The sequence below is a fragment of the Pituophis catenifer genome, unplaced genomic scaffold (genome assembly GCF_029215685.1).
Source record: "Pituophis catenifer annectens isolate HBS135680 unplaced genomic scaffold, rPitCat1.0.hap2 SCAF_2, whole genome shotgun sequence".
Taxonomy (NCBI): Eukaryota; Metazoa; Chordata; class Lepidosauria; order Squamata; family Colubridae; genus Pituophis; species Pituophis catenifer.
The window spans coordinates 131,735,333-131,751,554 of NW_027256882.1; the positions used below are offsets into that span (position 1 = coordinate 131,735,333).

The 16,222-nt window shown below is 40.4% G+C and overlaps 1 protein-coding gene across 1 annotated transcript in view; it reads left to right on the forward strand.

The window, feature by feature from the left end:
* Nucleotides 1–4,675: 4,675 nt before the first annotated feature.
* RNF157 (ring finger protein 157) overlaps nt 4,676–16,222 on the forward strand; it is a 104,930-nt gene continuing 93,383 nt past the window's right edge. The window contains exon 1 of the mRNA XM_070937547.1: nt 4,676–4,763. Coding sequence (XP_070793648.1) covers nt 4,676–4,763 — 88 coding nt within the window. The remainder of the gene's footprint in view (nt 4,764–16,222) is intronic.

Sequence of the window (16,222 nt, forward strand, 5' to 3'; positions counted from 1 at the left end):
GAACACCATCACTCTGCTAAACAAATAATTCCCTCAACACTGTCAAACTATTTACTAAGTCTGCACTACTATTAATCTTTTCATTGTTCCTATCACCCATCTCCTTCCACTTATGAGTGTATGACTGTAACTTTGTTGCTTATATCCTTATGATTTATATTGACTGTTCCCTAATATGATTTGATTCAGGGGTGAAATGCTCCCGGTTTGGACTGGATGACCTGATCCGGTAGCGATGGAGGCGGGTGGTTCGGAGAACCGGTAGCAAAAATCCCTGCCCCCTCCCCCGCCCAGCTGAGCCGCACAATCATCAGCGGCTTTTTTTTACTTTTAAAAGCATTTTTTCTACAACCTCTTCGGCGGAAAAAATGCTTTTAAAAGTAAAAAAAAAAATCTGATGATCGAGTAGCTCAGCTGGGATCGTCAAAGGCTTTTAAAAGAAAAAAAACCCCTTTTTTCTTTTAAATGCCTCTGAGGATCCAAGCTGAGTTGCCTGATCGGCAGGCTTTTTAAAAAACTCAGCTTGGATTGTCAGAGGCATTTAAAAGAAAAAAACCATATTTTTCTGCGGATCAGGCAACTCAGCTGGGATCGTCAGAGCCTTTTGAAAGCATTTTTTTACAACCTCTTCACCGAAGAGGTTGTAGAAAAAATGGTTTTAAAAGTAAAAAAAAAAAATGGCCATGCCCACCCAGTCACATCACTCCCATCAAGCCACGCCCACAGAACCGGTAGTAACAAATTTTAGATTTCACCACTGATTTTATTGCTTATTTATACCTTATGACTATCATTAAGTGTTGTACCTTATGATTCTTGATGAACGTATCTTTTCTTTTATGTACATTGAGAGGATATGCACCAAGACAAATTCTTTGTGTGTCTAACCACACTTGGCCAATAAAGAATTCTATTCTATTCTATTCTATTCTATTCTATTCTATTCTATTCTATTCTATTCTATTCTATTCTATTCTATTCTATTCTATTCTATTCTATTCTAGGCAAAATACACAGTTTCCTCAATTTAATTTCCCAGACAGTAAAGCCGACATTTATCTCATGTTATGCTATTAGACAAATCTAATCCACCCAAGGATTAGGCTGATGAATTAATTTATCAGATGCATCTGTTTTTGATTTTGTTTCTTTTGGGTCTTATTTTGATTGATTCTCTGTGTGTGATACCCAGAATTGGAAAAATAGCATAACAGTGTATTACATAATACATTTTGTTTGGGGTAAAGAGACAAAGGCTATAGCTGAGTCACATATGCTTCCCTTAAAGGTCCCAGGCACCATCTCTGGCATCTTCAGACACTGCCTGAAATTCTAGAGAAGCAATTGGTGTACATACTAATGAATGAGATACTAGTAAAATCAGCAATCATCTAGATGTGAACATTAATATATAATTTCTTAATTCAAAACAGCATGATATCACAATTGACATTTTCTGAGGGAAGAGTTGGAGTAAAGCTCATAAATCTCACTCACTGAGATATTCACGTGATAATAAAACACACATTTCAGTGAGGGAGGCAGTTTTCATTGGTGACTCAGTGAAAGGTGTAATTGTTTGAGCAACCTGAACTGGAAATTATGGATTACTCAGTTTACCCTATTTTTTTTTTTAAATTCACATGGCATCCTGAATTATAAACCAACCAACCATCAAGGTTGGGATTGCATTCATGTTAGCCTAAAGTAAGTTTGCTTAAGGGTCAGCCTATGATGTGAATCCAACATCAAACATTACAAGTTAAAAAAAAATCTAGATAAGAAGGAACTACTACATAAATGGGATGCAAGTGAAGTGGTCTCTTCTTTTTAATATACTAACCACCTCCAAAATGGGACGCCCCACCCAGGCCAATTTGCAGAGCCAGGTTTTCAGGCCCTTTTGGAAGGCCAAGAGGATGAGGGCAGATCTCTCAAGCAGCATGATGTTCCAGGGGCCAGGAACCACAGCAGAAAAAGCTCTTCTCCTGGATCCTGCTGTCCGAAATTCCTTGGTTGACGGGATCTCCAGCATGCCCCCCTTTTCCACAATGAGTGGGGCAAGCTAATCTCATTGGGGGTGAGATGGTTCCTAGTTTGAACCTATGCCATAAAGGCTTTTAAAGCTAATAACCAGAACCTTGAATTGGACTGAGAAACAAACTGGCAACTAGTGCAGCTTGCACAACAGTGGTGTTACATGGGCCACCCTAAGAGCCTCTAGAAATGTCTGCATTGCTGCATTCTGTCCCAGCTGCAGCGTCTGAATATTTTTAAAGGACAGCCCAAGGTAGCCCAATATTGCCACATTAGATGGCAGTCCCAAGCAGGCTGACTTTCCCACTGAACTAAATGGTACATATTTTCAAGTAAACATGTTCAGCTCAGATAGATTTTAAATCTACTGTAAAGGCTGGTTTCCAATGCATTGCTCCATATAATTATTTCATGGTACATCTAAAAGTTCTAATGGGAGAGTACAACACTGGAGGTAGCCACTTGACTGGTAGCAAACCTCACCTCCTTCCTGTGCTCCTGCCCATTTTGAGTCTCATATTATTGTACCTTCATTATTTATTCCATTGTTTATCATTTCATTACTTTGATACCGTTATATTTACTCTTCTTTTCATTACTTCATGTAAGCTGTCTAGCAAGATGGGCAGTAAATAAATTTAACCAATAAATAAATATTGCCATTCTATAATCATGGGTTCATGCTTTATTTCTTCTTCATATTTCCTTGAAGGCAGTGTCATATCTTCAGAGTTTTTATCCATATCTCTTTGTGCTTTTTTCCCTGCCCCTGCCTTTGTTTTCAGCAGGGATGGCCTTTACACTGGCACAGCCCTCTTGGTTCACCTTCAGAATACCCAAGCCCCAAAGAGAACTATAGGCATTTTACTTTTGCACCAGAATTCCAGAATTCAACATTACCAAAATGCTATTTTAGAACTGATGCTACATCTCATCTTTGCCTAGCTTATAGTTTACCGAGTTGGGGTGTATATGCGTGCATAGGAGGGAGTTCAGCAACTATGTATTCTGCACTAAAAAAGAAAGTTCAGGGTTCTGAAGAAGGGAAACAGAGGTATGAAAGATTTAGGGAATAGTTTATGAACCATTTCTTTTTTAAAAGACCGCTCCTTTATGCAATTTTAGCTAAACTCATGAAGCCTAGTAAGTTTAAGGACAAACAACAGCATCCTTTACTGTTATAAACGGTAGGTTACTGATATTACAATAATGGGATTATTTCAGTGTTACGAAATTCAGGAATAGAATGTGATAGGAGGATTGAACAATGAATGCCAGTGACTTACTTCAAAATACATTGTGACTCACAATGTCATGCCCAATTCAGAATACATTCCCCTCAACTTACAGGAACTAAACAAACCTTGCATTTCTTCCCCCCCCCAACTTCTATGATATTTGGGGAGAACCTAAGATTTAGAGGGGAGAAAGACTGAGATATGGGGGGGGGGGGTGCCAAGTGATATAGATGTCAAATGACATCCCAACTATGATGACTGATCTGCCGGTTTGGGCATATCGGTAGTATTCTGGATGTCCTTGTAAGAAAATACCTAGTAGAAACGAGAGGTTAGTGCAGCAACTCCATAACTGTTAGGAAACGGAGGAAACAACGGCATTCTGTTCAAAAAGGCTCCTTCCTGTCTTGGCACAGTCGGACTAGCTGGGCCTCTCTTCCCGTCTTGCGGCTGGCACATTTTATTTTTTTTTAATGAGACGAACGAAAGTAATTCCAGGCAGGCGCCCGAGACGCGGTGACGGGAAGCTTCCGGTGTTTAAAAACAGTCTCTCCCCGAAACTTTTCCTGTGCTTTAAAATGATAAGCTGTCCCTCCAAGCATTTCTCCACCGCCTGGTCCAACAGGCCTTTTTTTTTTTCCTTTTTAAATCGTTCCAAGGTGAACTTGGGATGAGAGCTGAAAGAAACGGAGGGGGGCAAGGAACAGGAGGGGGGGGAGGGAGAGGGGAGGGGGGGGGACGCGAAACCAGCGCCGCCGGGCTGGCTGCTGAGCAGGCAGCCTCCTTTCGTGGCTGCCCCCATTGGCTGGAGGACGGAGCCGCCACCGCCAACGTCAAGGCGGCGCCCAGCTCCTTGCAAAGCTACTGCAGTGAGCGGAGATGCTGCCGCCGCCGCTGCTCCTGGGGTTGCCTCTTGCACTTGTAGCAGCGACGCCCGCCGCTCGACCTGAGGTAGTTACTGCGCGGGTGAGCCCGCGCGCGCCTTTTCTCCCCCCGGCTCGCCGGCTGCAGTGCTCCGCGGAGGACTAGCGCGGCTCCCCCTCAGCCCGGCGCTCCTGGCAAAAGTGGTGGGCGAGGGGAGAGGAGGAGGTTTTTTTTTTTTGGGCCGAAATGGCTGCTTCCCTCCTCGGCTGGGGAGCAGTAGGCACCGCCACCCCCCTGGGGACAGCAGCAGGAGGCAAGTCAATGCGGCAGCCTCCTCAGTGAGGGAGCAGCAGCAGCGCCGCGGCAGGAGGAGCGAGCGAGCGACCGACCGACCGACCCCGCGCGTCCCGTCGCCGACTCCAGCTCGGCGGGCGAAGGTGCGAGCTGGGAAGCTGACGCACCCCCCCCCGTCTCTCTTCCCCCCCCCCCACCTCCCCTCCGCAACCCCGGATGCCCGCTGCCGCCGCGCCTGAAGCATGGGAGCGCTCACCAGCCGGCAGAACGCCGGAGTGGAAGAGGTGGATATCCCGTCCAATTCCCTCTACAGATATCCCCCAAAATCCGGTAAGGCTGGGGGGTTGGGGGTGGGATAAGCGAGAGGTTTGCGGGGAGTCCCGCATGGCAGGGTTGCGCGCGCTCCGACTCCGGGCGAGGGAATGGCGAGAGGCGGCTGCAACCCCGGAGCTCGGCTAAGGGCTATAAGGCGAGCGCCGGGACCCTTGCTGTCAAACCCCCCCCCCCTTGCGCCTTTTCGCCGCCGTCCCGCCAGTGGGGCTGCTCCCGTGACGGATTTTTTTTTTTTTTTTCTGTGGAGGAGTTTCCCGAGAGTTTTGAGGGTCAGGAGAACGACCCTCCTTGCAGTGTCGCCTATTGCAAGCTCTGGCTTTTTGGGAGGTTGATTATTTATTTATTTTACTTCCCGCCTCCTCTTTTTCTCCCCGTGTAAGGATTGCGGCGGCGGCGGCGGCTTGGATGGAAATAGTGACATTCGTGGCATCGCGCTTGGGGCTAAAAGCTGCTTTTCGTCCGGGCAACAACTGCTCTTTGGGAAAGCCTTGCTTGAAAAGAACAGGACTCTTGCGCGGTCCTGAATTGAGATCCGCCTCCTCCCCTCAATTAAGAAGCCCCTGGCAAATTCTTGTCTGTCCTGTGCCACTTGGCGTGCCTGCCTGTTTAGTTGTATACTCTTGTTAGTGCGCTGATTGCATTCTAAAATACCCCATTAATCTTCCGATGTAACATTTTAACCATCCCCGCTGCTAATGAGATGAACTCTGGTATTGATGGGGGGCGGGAATTTAATTTCTAAAACAACAAATGCCGTGTATTGGATGCAGGCAAGACCATCAATATCCTTCTCCCTTTAATCCATCACCGAGCGCTGATACATACATACATACATACATACATACATACATACATATATATATATATATATATATATATATATATGTATATATGTATATGCATGTATATGTATGTATATGTATATATGTATATATATGTATAATGTATAATTATGTATAATTTCATAGGCATATTGTTTTCCAAAGGTGGAGCTTGTCTCCTTTTACTATTAATAGTAGTAATAGTACTAATAGCAGTTTAAGGAAGCAAACCTTAATAAAGGCAATTGAAAACGGAATAAAGATCTTGCATACCTATTGTGCAATATCTAACAGTATACTTTTGTGCTTGCATCAATTAGCTGGGTTAATTAAGGCAGACGGATCTTTTCTGACCATTTACTGGTTAAGCTTGGAAAAGCACTTTTTGTTAAATTATCAGGCTCCTGAAAAAATACTGGGGAGCAGATGCAAAGTGATGTTGAGATATGGATGAGGAGCTGATATTATGTGGTTATCCTGCAGTGATGTATGGCATCCCTGTTTTCTTTAGCCTCTGGTCATCCTGGAAATGCATAGGAGAAGCGCCTGTAGAAGCAAAAGGGGGAAGTGTCCACAGTATGCTAGCCTTGTAACATTCACATGGCTGACAGGAATAGCTCTGTATGTCACAATACAGAATATGAATTCTGTACTCTGTATTCCAAATTCATGAATTTTGTTAATAGGACCAATCTTCTGCTCACTTAGTTAAAACAATTCCCATTGAGTTCATTGAGTTTTATTTTTCTTTATTAGAATATTATACATTTCTGCTTTGCTTGATTAGTTGGGGATAATTTCAGTTTCAATAAAATATGAAAGTTTTCAACAAACTTGCTGTGAAACTACAGCTACTGGTACTTTAGTGTTGATAAACAGTTTATAAAGAGATTTTGAGGAGCAATATATTTTTCTATCTTTAGAACAGTACCTAAAATCCTATTTCTGTTCATTATATTTAATTACATGTTTTGAAGACTATTTCCCATCAGGATAGCATAATTCAAAACAAAAGGGAACTGGCAGAACATTCAAACCTTTTGGGACTAATCCCAAGAGGTCATCTTTTAGAGTCGGGGTAGTTTCTCCTCTTGAAAATGCTTGTTTAATTGCTTTTTGCTCTTGAATGTTATTTATTTATTTATTTATTAAATTTATATGCCACTCATCTTACTATCCAAAGTGATACTGAGCAGCTTACAATACAATAAAAACAGCAATATAAAATCATTAAAACTTAACAGGAACTTAAATGAAATTAGGAACCAAGTATATGAGCGACAAGAGGTGGGAATTTCACTCTTACAATGCTATATGTATATGGTATACTGTGTATGTATGTATACACACATACACACACACAAGATTGTAAGTCCATTTAAATTCAATATGTAATTGTATTGATCTAATTTCTTTATGTTAATATGAAATCGGGTTTTGGGGAGTCAGAAAAGTCAAGATGCTGGCTCCAGCCTCTAATTGAAAACAACTATCTTTTTTGATCTCCTATTGCAGATGTCCCCGTCTTGACGGCTGTGATGTATGTTACAAGGGCTGAGCAGACTAATGTTTACTGGGGTATATGGTTACAATTTTCTTGCTTACTACAGTACAGGTAGACAGGTAACAGTTCATTTAGTGACCGTTCAATGTTACAATGGCACTTAAAAATGACTTATGACCATTTTTCAGTTAGGACCTTTGCAGCATCCCCATGATCATGTGATCAAAATTTGGAGGCTTGGCAACTGGTTCATATTTACGACTGTTGCTGTGTCCCAAGGACATGTGATCATCTTTTGTGACCTTCTGACAAAGAAAGTCAATAGGGAAGCAAGATTTACTTAACAACCAGGTTACTAACTTATAACTGCAGTGATTCACTTAACAACTGAGGCAAGAAAGGTTGTAAAATGGGGCAAAACTCACTTAACAAATGTTTCACTTAACAGAAATCTTGGGCTCAATTGTGGTCGTAAGTCGAGAACTATCTGTAGTAACTTTAGCCTAAACTATAGACTGTCTCAATTTCAATGAATTTGAAAAATGCCAAACAGGAGGATACTGCTCTTATTACTAAAACATTCTGAAGCCCTTTTGGTTAATGTTCATCAGAAGTATATTTCTGGCACAGAATAACTTTGAAGTCCCATGTACATGAAAGTAAAACCTGTATTTCCAAACTATTTATATATATATTTATTTATAATTTTATTTATTTTATAATTTCAAATTGTATAGTCACCTACCTGTCCATAGCTTTGGGTGACTAATGGGTTAGAAGCAAAATGACATTTAAACAAGACCCCCATGGCCATGGCAGAGTGTAAAGCAACAACACTTGAACATACTCACTCTTATTGGTGGCTACCCTTAACACAGGAATGTCCAACTTTGGCAACCCATGCTGGCTGGGGAATTCTGGGAGTTGAGGTCCAGAGATCATAAAGTTGCCAAGGTTGGACACCACTGTATTGATATGTTCAGCTGGTGCCGTGGAAATAGCCAGATCTTGCAGGCAGCCAAGAATGGGCTGTGTGAATTTGAAGGGAGCATGTTGTTTCAGAGGGAAGCAGAACAGTAGAGAACCCAGGCCCCATAAGATGTTGCTGCTTAATAGATGGGACCTGAGGTATATCAACTTAGTCTGATCTTACTGGATGGGCAAATACAATGGGAGATAGCAGTCCTGAAAATATCTAGGCCTTGTATCATTTATAGACAATAACTAGGATCTAGAATTGCACTGATAACTAATATAACTCATGTAGTAGCACAAGGACAGACTTGGCATGTTTTAACTATGCATACTGTTGCATTCTGGACCAGTTGTACCTTTTGAATGGTCCTCAAGGGCAGCTCCATGTAGACTGTGCATTGTGGTACTGTAGTTGATACAAAATATGACTGATTGTGAATAGGGCCTCTCAATATAGGAAATCTAATGGGGTGAATCTCTGAAAAGACCTTTTGGCCACAGTTACCCTCAAGCAGAAGCTGTGAGTGCAAAAATACACCCCCCCCATTGCACACTGGAACTGTCTAGGGCAATGATGGCTAACCTTTTTGCCATTGCGTGCCAAGAGTTGAGAGAGCGCAGGGGGGGTGGGTTTCGCGTGTGCGCATGCCCACACCTATAATTCTATGCACCCTGCTCCTGGCACGCAATGGCCTGGTGGGACTGTTTTTCTCTCTCCCCAGGCTCCAGAGCCTTTCTAGGAGTCTAGGGAGGGTGAAAATGGCCTTCTCCACCCCTCTGGAGGCCCGTTTGCCAATTTCTGGTGGGACTGGAAGGCCCGTTTTTTTGCTCTCCCCAGGCTCCAGAGCCTTTCTAGGAACATGGGGATAACGAAAATGGCTTTCCCCACCCCACCCGGAGGCCGAAAACGGCCCGTTTGCCAACTTCCAGTGGGGAAGGCCATTTTCACTCTCCCCAGACTCCTAGAAAGGCTCTGGAGCCTGGGGAGAGAGAAAAACAGGCCTTCCCCCCACCCCACCCCTGAGGCCCTCCGGAGGCAGGAAACAGCCTGTTTCCCTACTTCTGGTGGGCCCAGAAGGCCCAAAAATCAGTTGGCCGGTGTGCGCATGTGCGCCTGAGCTGAGCTCGCGTGCCCACCAATATGGCTACGCATGCAACCTGTGGCACGCGTGCCATAGGTTTGCCATCATGGGTCTAGGGAAATGCAACCTCATTCAAAGCTTATAAGCAGGTCTCTAGAACAGGTTGGTGCATGTACCTATAGCCACTTTGTCTTCCCATAATATATATGCTGGTCACTGAAGATGGGGTGAAGCTCTTGTTAAGCAGGTTTGAAACTAAAAGGAAAAGGAAAAAAAGCCTGTAATGATGCCTCTGTTCCCCCAAATTATTTACTAATTGCTTCCAAAGAACATTGGCAAGTCAACGCTAACATGAATTCAATTTCTGTACTGAAACTATATGCCTGCCTTTTCAGCAGGCCGAACAGCTGGAATCAGTTTGTAGTATCTGCCTGGCTGTTAGCATTTAGCAACTTCTCTTCCTCCAACTGGGATAGAAGGTGCTTTCTGAGGGACTATAATCTTAAACAGATGATGCCTGCGTTTCTTTAAAAAAAATCTTCAGTAACCTACTCAAAAGAAAGCCTTTCCGTGCTGAAGTAACATAGCAAACAAGTGCCCTTGGATGGGGTTAGTAATAGGCATGGCCTTTTAAATTTCTCTACTCTTGCATTTTTTCCTATGATTTTTTTATAATAAAAAAACTAATTATCAGGAGCCACAACCTGAAAGTTGCAGGGCAGTTTCATTCATGCATTGTGTATTTAATTAATCAATTTAATTAATGCAATTGTGGGGGTGATCAGTGGTTTGAGAATGCCCCCTCCACCTTTTTTTAGTTCTTTATCTTTGTTTTGTTTTTTAACTTTGCTTTTAAGTATCTCTCTTTATATGGATGCATAGATTTTATTTGTAAACCACCCAGAGTCACTCATAAATTGGTTTTATAAGTTTTTTTTCTCACCCCTTGAGGTCCCCAGGACACGGCGAAAAAGCAGTGCTGCGGAGCAGAGATCGCTCTCACAGCATCCTGCTGCCACGATTCACCAACCGGAAGTTTTTTTTATTTTTGTCTTTATATGTAGCTTTTAATTTTTTAATTTTTTTTAACTTTGTGTATTTTATGTTTTTTAGCTTTTAAACTAATTGTATTTCACCGTTCTTATGTTGATCTATGACTCATAATAAATATTTGATTTAATAAATAAATAAACCACTATACACCTTTATAATCACACAGGAATGCCTTTATCACAAAAGAATGTGTGTGTGTGTGTGTGTGTGTGTGTGTGTGTGTGAGAGAGAGAGAGAGAGAAAGAGAGTGAGAGTGAGAAGTAAGGAAATACCTGCAGAGTGCTGGGTGTAACATTTAAAACATAAATTTCATAATATTTCTGCCCAGAGATTGCTGTTGGAGCTATCAGTCAAAAACAGGTAATTCAGCTCCAATGTTACCTCTTTAAATTAAAAACAATACAGTATTTCAAAGAGAAGGGAAGTGGTAACAAAAGAAAGGGTACTAAATATGTTACTTTCAGTCAGTTGTTTTCTGTTGGTCCAAGGGAGGAGGCAATGGCAAACCATTTCTGCTAAGAATATGTCAATACAGTCACCAGAGGTCAAGAATGGCTTGAAGGCAAAACAAATAAACAAACCCTCAAGTGCATCTCAAAAATTAGGTTAATTAAACTATGGATGTGTTGTGTGAACATACTTTATGTCTTTCCCTTCCCGCTATTTCTGTGTTCAGGACTCTTGCTTCTTATTTTAAAAGTGCATCCTTGACCTAAGAGATGGGCAAGAAGAAGGACAGATGGCTTGGGAGTTGATTGTGCAGAAATGAGCATCATGGCTAATCAGAGAACAAGGGATCTTCTGCTGATCCCTAAAACTAAATGAAGCCTCTCCCCTTTTGTCCAGATATTTCTCCTCTCAAATGCTAAGCAGAAGCATAGTATACAGTATTTCTTATTTCAAAAGGCAAAAAGATTGGAAGCTAAGTACAAGATGCAGCAAGGAGGGAGTAGATATACAGCAAAAAACTTTGTTCTTCAGTCTGGAAAGAAAAATCAGGACTTTTTTTTAAACCTTTTAACCTTTGTTTTAATTCTCTCTTTGCTTTTAACTACTGTATGTGTCTTTGTATGGTTGTATGGCTTCTTTTTGTAAATGGCCTAGAATCACTTAGGTAAGATAGGCAGCATATAAATTTGATGAGGTAAATAAAACAAATAAAAAACCCGTCTTCTACATCTTTATAAGTGGTGCTGTGTGTGACATTCAAAACATAAACTTGCTAATGTTCCTGCTCAGAGACCATTTTCCTGGATAAAAGTTGTATGCCTTTATTTAATTACCCTTTCAAATACTACAACAGCTGCTAGTTATGCAAAACATTTAACACAGTGGCAAAGTAAAAAGTCAAGCCTCAAATCATATCTTGGGAAAAATCCGAAACAAAGACGTCAGTACACGTGCCAGCAGAAATATCTTTGAAGTATGTGGGCTTGGAAAAATAGATCTGATCCTCCTTTGCTTTGCAGAATCAGGCAATGTCAGCTGTATCCTATCATGTGAGCCATGTCACATATTATGCCTAAGCATGGATAGGGAAAATGATAGGAGAGAAGGGGAGGTGGGGTGCTTGATCCTTTTCTTGCTAGAAATGTCCTTGTTCCAAATCAACTGGTGATGTTTCTTTGTCAAAAAATCTTTGTTTCAGTCCTGCATCCTCTCTTCCTCTTGGAAATGGGGTTTAATCAGGTAAAGGGACAATGTTCTGCTATTACAGTTGTGTAGATTCTGAAGTGTTTATTCTGTTATGAACAGACAATATGAATGATCGTGCCCATATGAGATATTCTAAACAACCATTGACAATTATGCTGAAGTCACTGTGCTGTAACAGGAGGAAAATAAGAAATGGAGGAGGCACAGTTAATTGGAAATACAGTACTTGGAAGTTAGGGAAATCCAGAAAGCATTGGAATTTTATCAGAGGTCTGGCAGCTTCTTTCTGTCACTTTCAGAATTGTGAGCATCTTGGACCCATCAGTGGCCTGCTGTTGTATGTGGTCTTCACAGATGTCATGCTTTGCAATGTGGAGCCCTCAAAAGTATTTCCTTATGGATTGTTAGCAATGCTATTTCAGGTGTTCTGTTGATCTTGGAGTCCTATTAAAACCACCACCTTTGAGATGCAGGCCGTAGTCTTCCTAAAACAGGCACCTGTTAATTGCAAAGGTGCGGAATTGTGGACTTTAGGCAAGTCAGTTCATCAGGCCACATACCCACCAATATAGTGTCAATAGTCAAATGTAAAATAGAGCTCTCAATGGAGTTTCTAAAATAAAGATAAATTATTTATATAGGAAGATTATGCAAAGCACAATCTGGCTCTAAGCTGTTTAGATCGTCATACATGGGAATCCACATTTAGCTTTTACTCTAACGTATGTGATGAATCAACATTTTATTTGGATGGTTGTATAGTTGATTGTTATGATCCAAAATGCTACCACCTCACAAGATTTGGGGCTTTAAACATTGCTGCTTTTGGGGCATCTAGAATGTCTGTAAATGGATTGGACATGGACGTCTAACAGTATTAGCTTAATCCTGAAGTGTTAGAGACTTAACTGACAGGATGTGACAGATTTGCCATGTTAGAGGGCATAAGGGAGTCGGAGGAGGTAGGAGAGCTAAAATAGGATGGATGGCCACCCTAATAAGACAGTCGTGTTATTCTTGGCATTGCTATGGGGGCATTATGACTCATTCCTTTTTACTGCACTGATTTATAGGGCTCTGAGTTAAACTGGAGAAATCTAAATGACTTAGATAAATCTTACAGTTTTTGCTGACCCTTGCATTTGCTAACTGCTCTGAGCATCCCGAATGGAGCTAACTATAAATCCAAATCAGTATGATGCTGGAATTATTAAGGCATAAAAGGCATTACTTTGTCCGTTCGTTTGATCTTTAGTCCACATTTTTTTTAGTTCCTTGTTTCAAACTTCTGTTGTTGATGAAAGAATAAAGAAAACTGCCTGTTATAACTGTTTTCATGCATAGATGTAATGTAGTTTATATTTGGTTCAGTGTTGGGTGAAAACATTCATTGTGTGTTAGCTGTAGCTAGATATTATGAATGAAGTTAGCTATTGTCGTTTTTTCAGAAAATTATGATTTAGTTCAGGGGTGTCAAACTCAAGGCCCAGGGGCTGGATCTGGCCCGTGGGGTGCTTCGATCTGGCCTGCAGGACTGCCCTGGAAACAGCAAAGGACTAACCTGCAGTGCCTCTGCCAGCAAAAACAGAGCTCAGGAGGACCGTGTGCTCCGTTTTCACTGGCAGATGGCTGCAGGAGGCCATGAAAATGGAGCTCAGGAGCCTGTTTTTGCTGGCAGAGCACTCAAGCCACCATAGGTGCCCCCAACATGAGTGACATCAAGCTGGCCATGCCCACCCTGGCCACGCCCACCCTGGCTCCAGAGATCAAACACAACCATGATGCGGCCCTCAATGAAATCGAGTTTGAAACTTCTGGTTTAGTTTAATTCATGAATCTTACCTATGTGAGCAGAATTCTTTCTGCAGTGTCAACTTTTCTCCCCTTAGCGCCTCCTCAAAGACCGCCCAGAACAGAACTGAGAGAGAGACTTACAGAGGAAGGAAAATTTGTCCTATGAACAGCCATCTGTTCCTTCAGTGCAAAAAATCCTTTGATCCATCCCTTTACTTGAAATATGGTTGTCTTACGGTTCATACAATCAATGAATTAAAAAATAAAGCTTATTAATGTTGTACCATCTCTTATTTCTAAAAGCTCAACAGTCTGTCCCCAGGGATTCAGGTGTTCTTGAAGTGCAAGTAGTCCTGGACTTGCTTAACAACTGTTTTACATTACAACAGACCTCCTTTGAGCTACTTGTTTTGGAAGTTATAACAGCTGCCTCCCCTCCACATCCATGTGATTCCATTTTGGGAATGTGGCAGCCAGCTCACTTTTACAGCAATTTGCAGAATCCAGTGGCCAATTTGTGGCACCTTTGCTGGTTTCCAATATTTACTTCTGATTTCTGGCAAAAAAAATGTCTATTAGGAAAAATGTATTTGCTTAACAACCACCATGTTTGCTTAATAACTGTTGCAAAATACTGTACGTCAAAAAAATCAGGTCCAATCATGTGCTGCCTGGACTTATGACCATAATGACTTACGACCATAATTCTGAGCTCAGTTATGATTGCAAGCTGAGAACTACCTGCAATTTTACTTTAACTTGTAGGCTATGTTAATGGATATCATCATTGTTATTAAATATTTTTTGTCTTCTGAAATATGAGCTAAGTTCATATTGTATACTAATGGATAAGATCATATTGTATACTAAAGCCAAAACCAAATAATGTTTAATGCACACTAAACCGTTGTGCTAAAGGTGGTTTATTTAGCAGGGTAAATAAATTATGATTTTATATGATGTGTGAACCAAACAAGTGATTTTTTGCATCAGTTAGAAATCAGGAAAAAGGAACCTTATGTATTTATGATATAAAAAGAATAACTATAGTGAAACTGATATGGGGATACATGTCCATTTTTTAAAGTTCATTCAGCATGTTAAGCCATAATAGAGTTTGTGTGGTTTTGTATATTCATTCATTCATTCAAATTTATATGGCTGCCCATCTTGCAGAAAATGATTGCAGGCAGTGTAAACAATCCAATAAAATAGTAAATACTACACCAGATATTTCTTGTTTCTAACCTTGGTTAGAATGAGAAGTGATCCTATTCTACTTCTTAAAATAAGGTGAAAAGAAATGGGAAAGTTTCCTTCCAGTAATATAAAAGCCTCCTCTTTGCCATGCTCCAGGTCTCCTAAAATGACATATTGCGTGTTGCTGGAATATAGTTCAAAATCACTATGTTACATTGAAATATAATTAAGTTCTTTAATTATAAAATTTCTTCCCCAAAATGTGTTGAGATATGTTGTAATTTTAAATCATACAAGGTTACAGCTGGACAACATCAGAAAGATTAAAGAATCTTATTTTTTGCCGTACCAAAACAAGAAATCTAATATCCATTCCTTTTTTAAAAATTAACAGGCCAAAATCCACATATGGATTTTCCAAAATTGAATATTCTAATTTTTAGTTCCACAATTTAGGCATTAACTGTATACAGTATATATAACTATTATTTTCTTTTTAAAATTCCTTATAGAATTGAATTGTTGGATTTCTGTTAAATGCTGCATCTCTTAAGGAGTCTTAAAATTGCAAGTGCTTTGGTAGCTGTTGGAGGTATATGTACTGTATATTGTTAACATTGTGACTAACTAATGTTCAACACACTGTGTCAAAATCTTTAAAACAACCATTGAGAATCAACTGATTTAAAGTATTGATCCCCATATAGCCGAAGTATTCCAGTAAAAGTTTTCCCTGCTGTTTTAAACTTAATTTATTCCACAAAATCAATTTCTTATGTGATTCAAGATCAAAATGTATATCCTTACTTAGTAATAAACAAATGTGTCTGGTAGTTTTAAAGTGGGAAATTAAGATTCTTCTTTAATATATGTGACCCCTAAAACCTGACAAGATTACAGAGATGTTTACACATGTACTTTCCAAATAGGCAATACTCACAACTGGTCTCATTCCAAAAGAATATTAACATGAAATAACGTGCAATGATATAATTGAAAATCTGGTAGGCTGAAACCACATCATTGTAAAATAACCTTATTTTGGTCAAGGATATTCTAGGGATTTTACCCTGCTGCAATTTTTTTTTCTCATTTTCTATGTGGTAAAGTATCTAACATTAGAATTCTTCTTTAAAATATTTATTTATTTAAGAGATTTATATGGCTGCCCAACTCACACAAATGAAACTTTTGGCAGGATACATCAGTGTAAAATAAACATTCAAGGACAATGAAATTATGGTAGCAAAAATTAATAGATATTTTGGGACTTTCAACATCTACTACATCTTGTAAAATAGGATCTCTTGTCATATGGTCCCCAATGCCTGTGGAAGAACCAAGTTTTTAATGGTTTTCTAAGGTCACTTT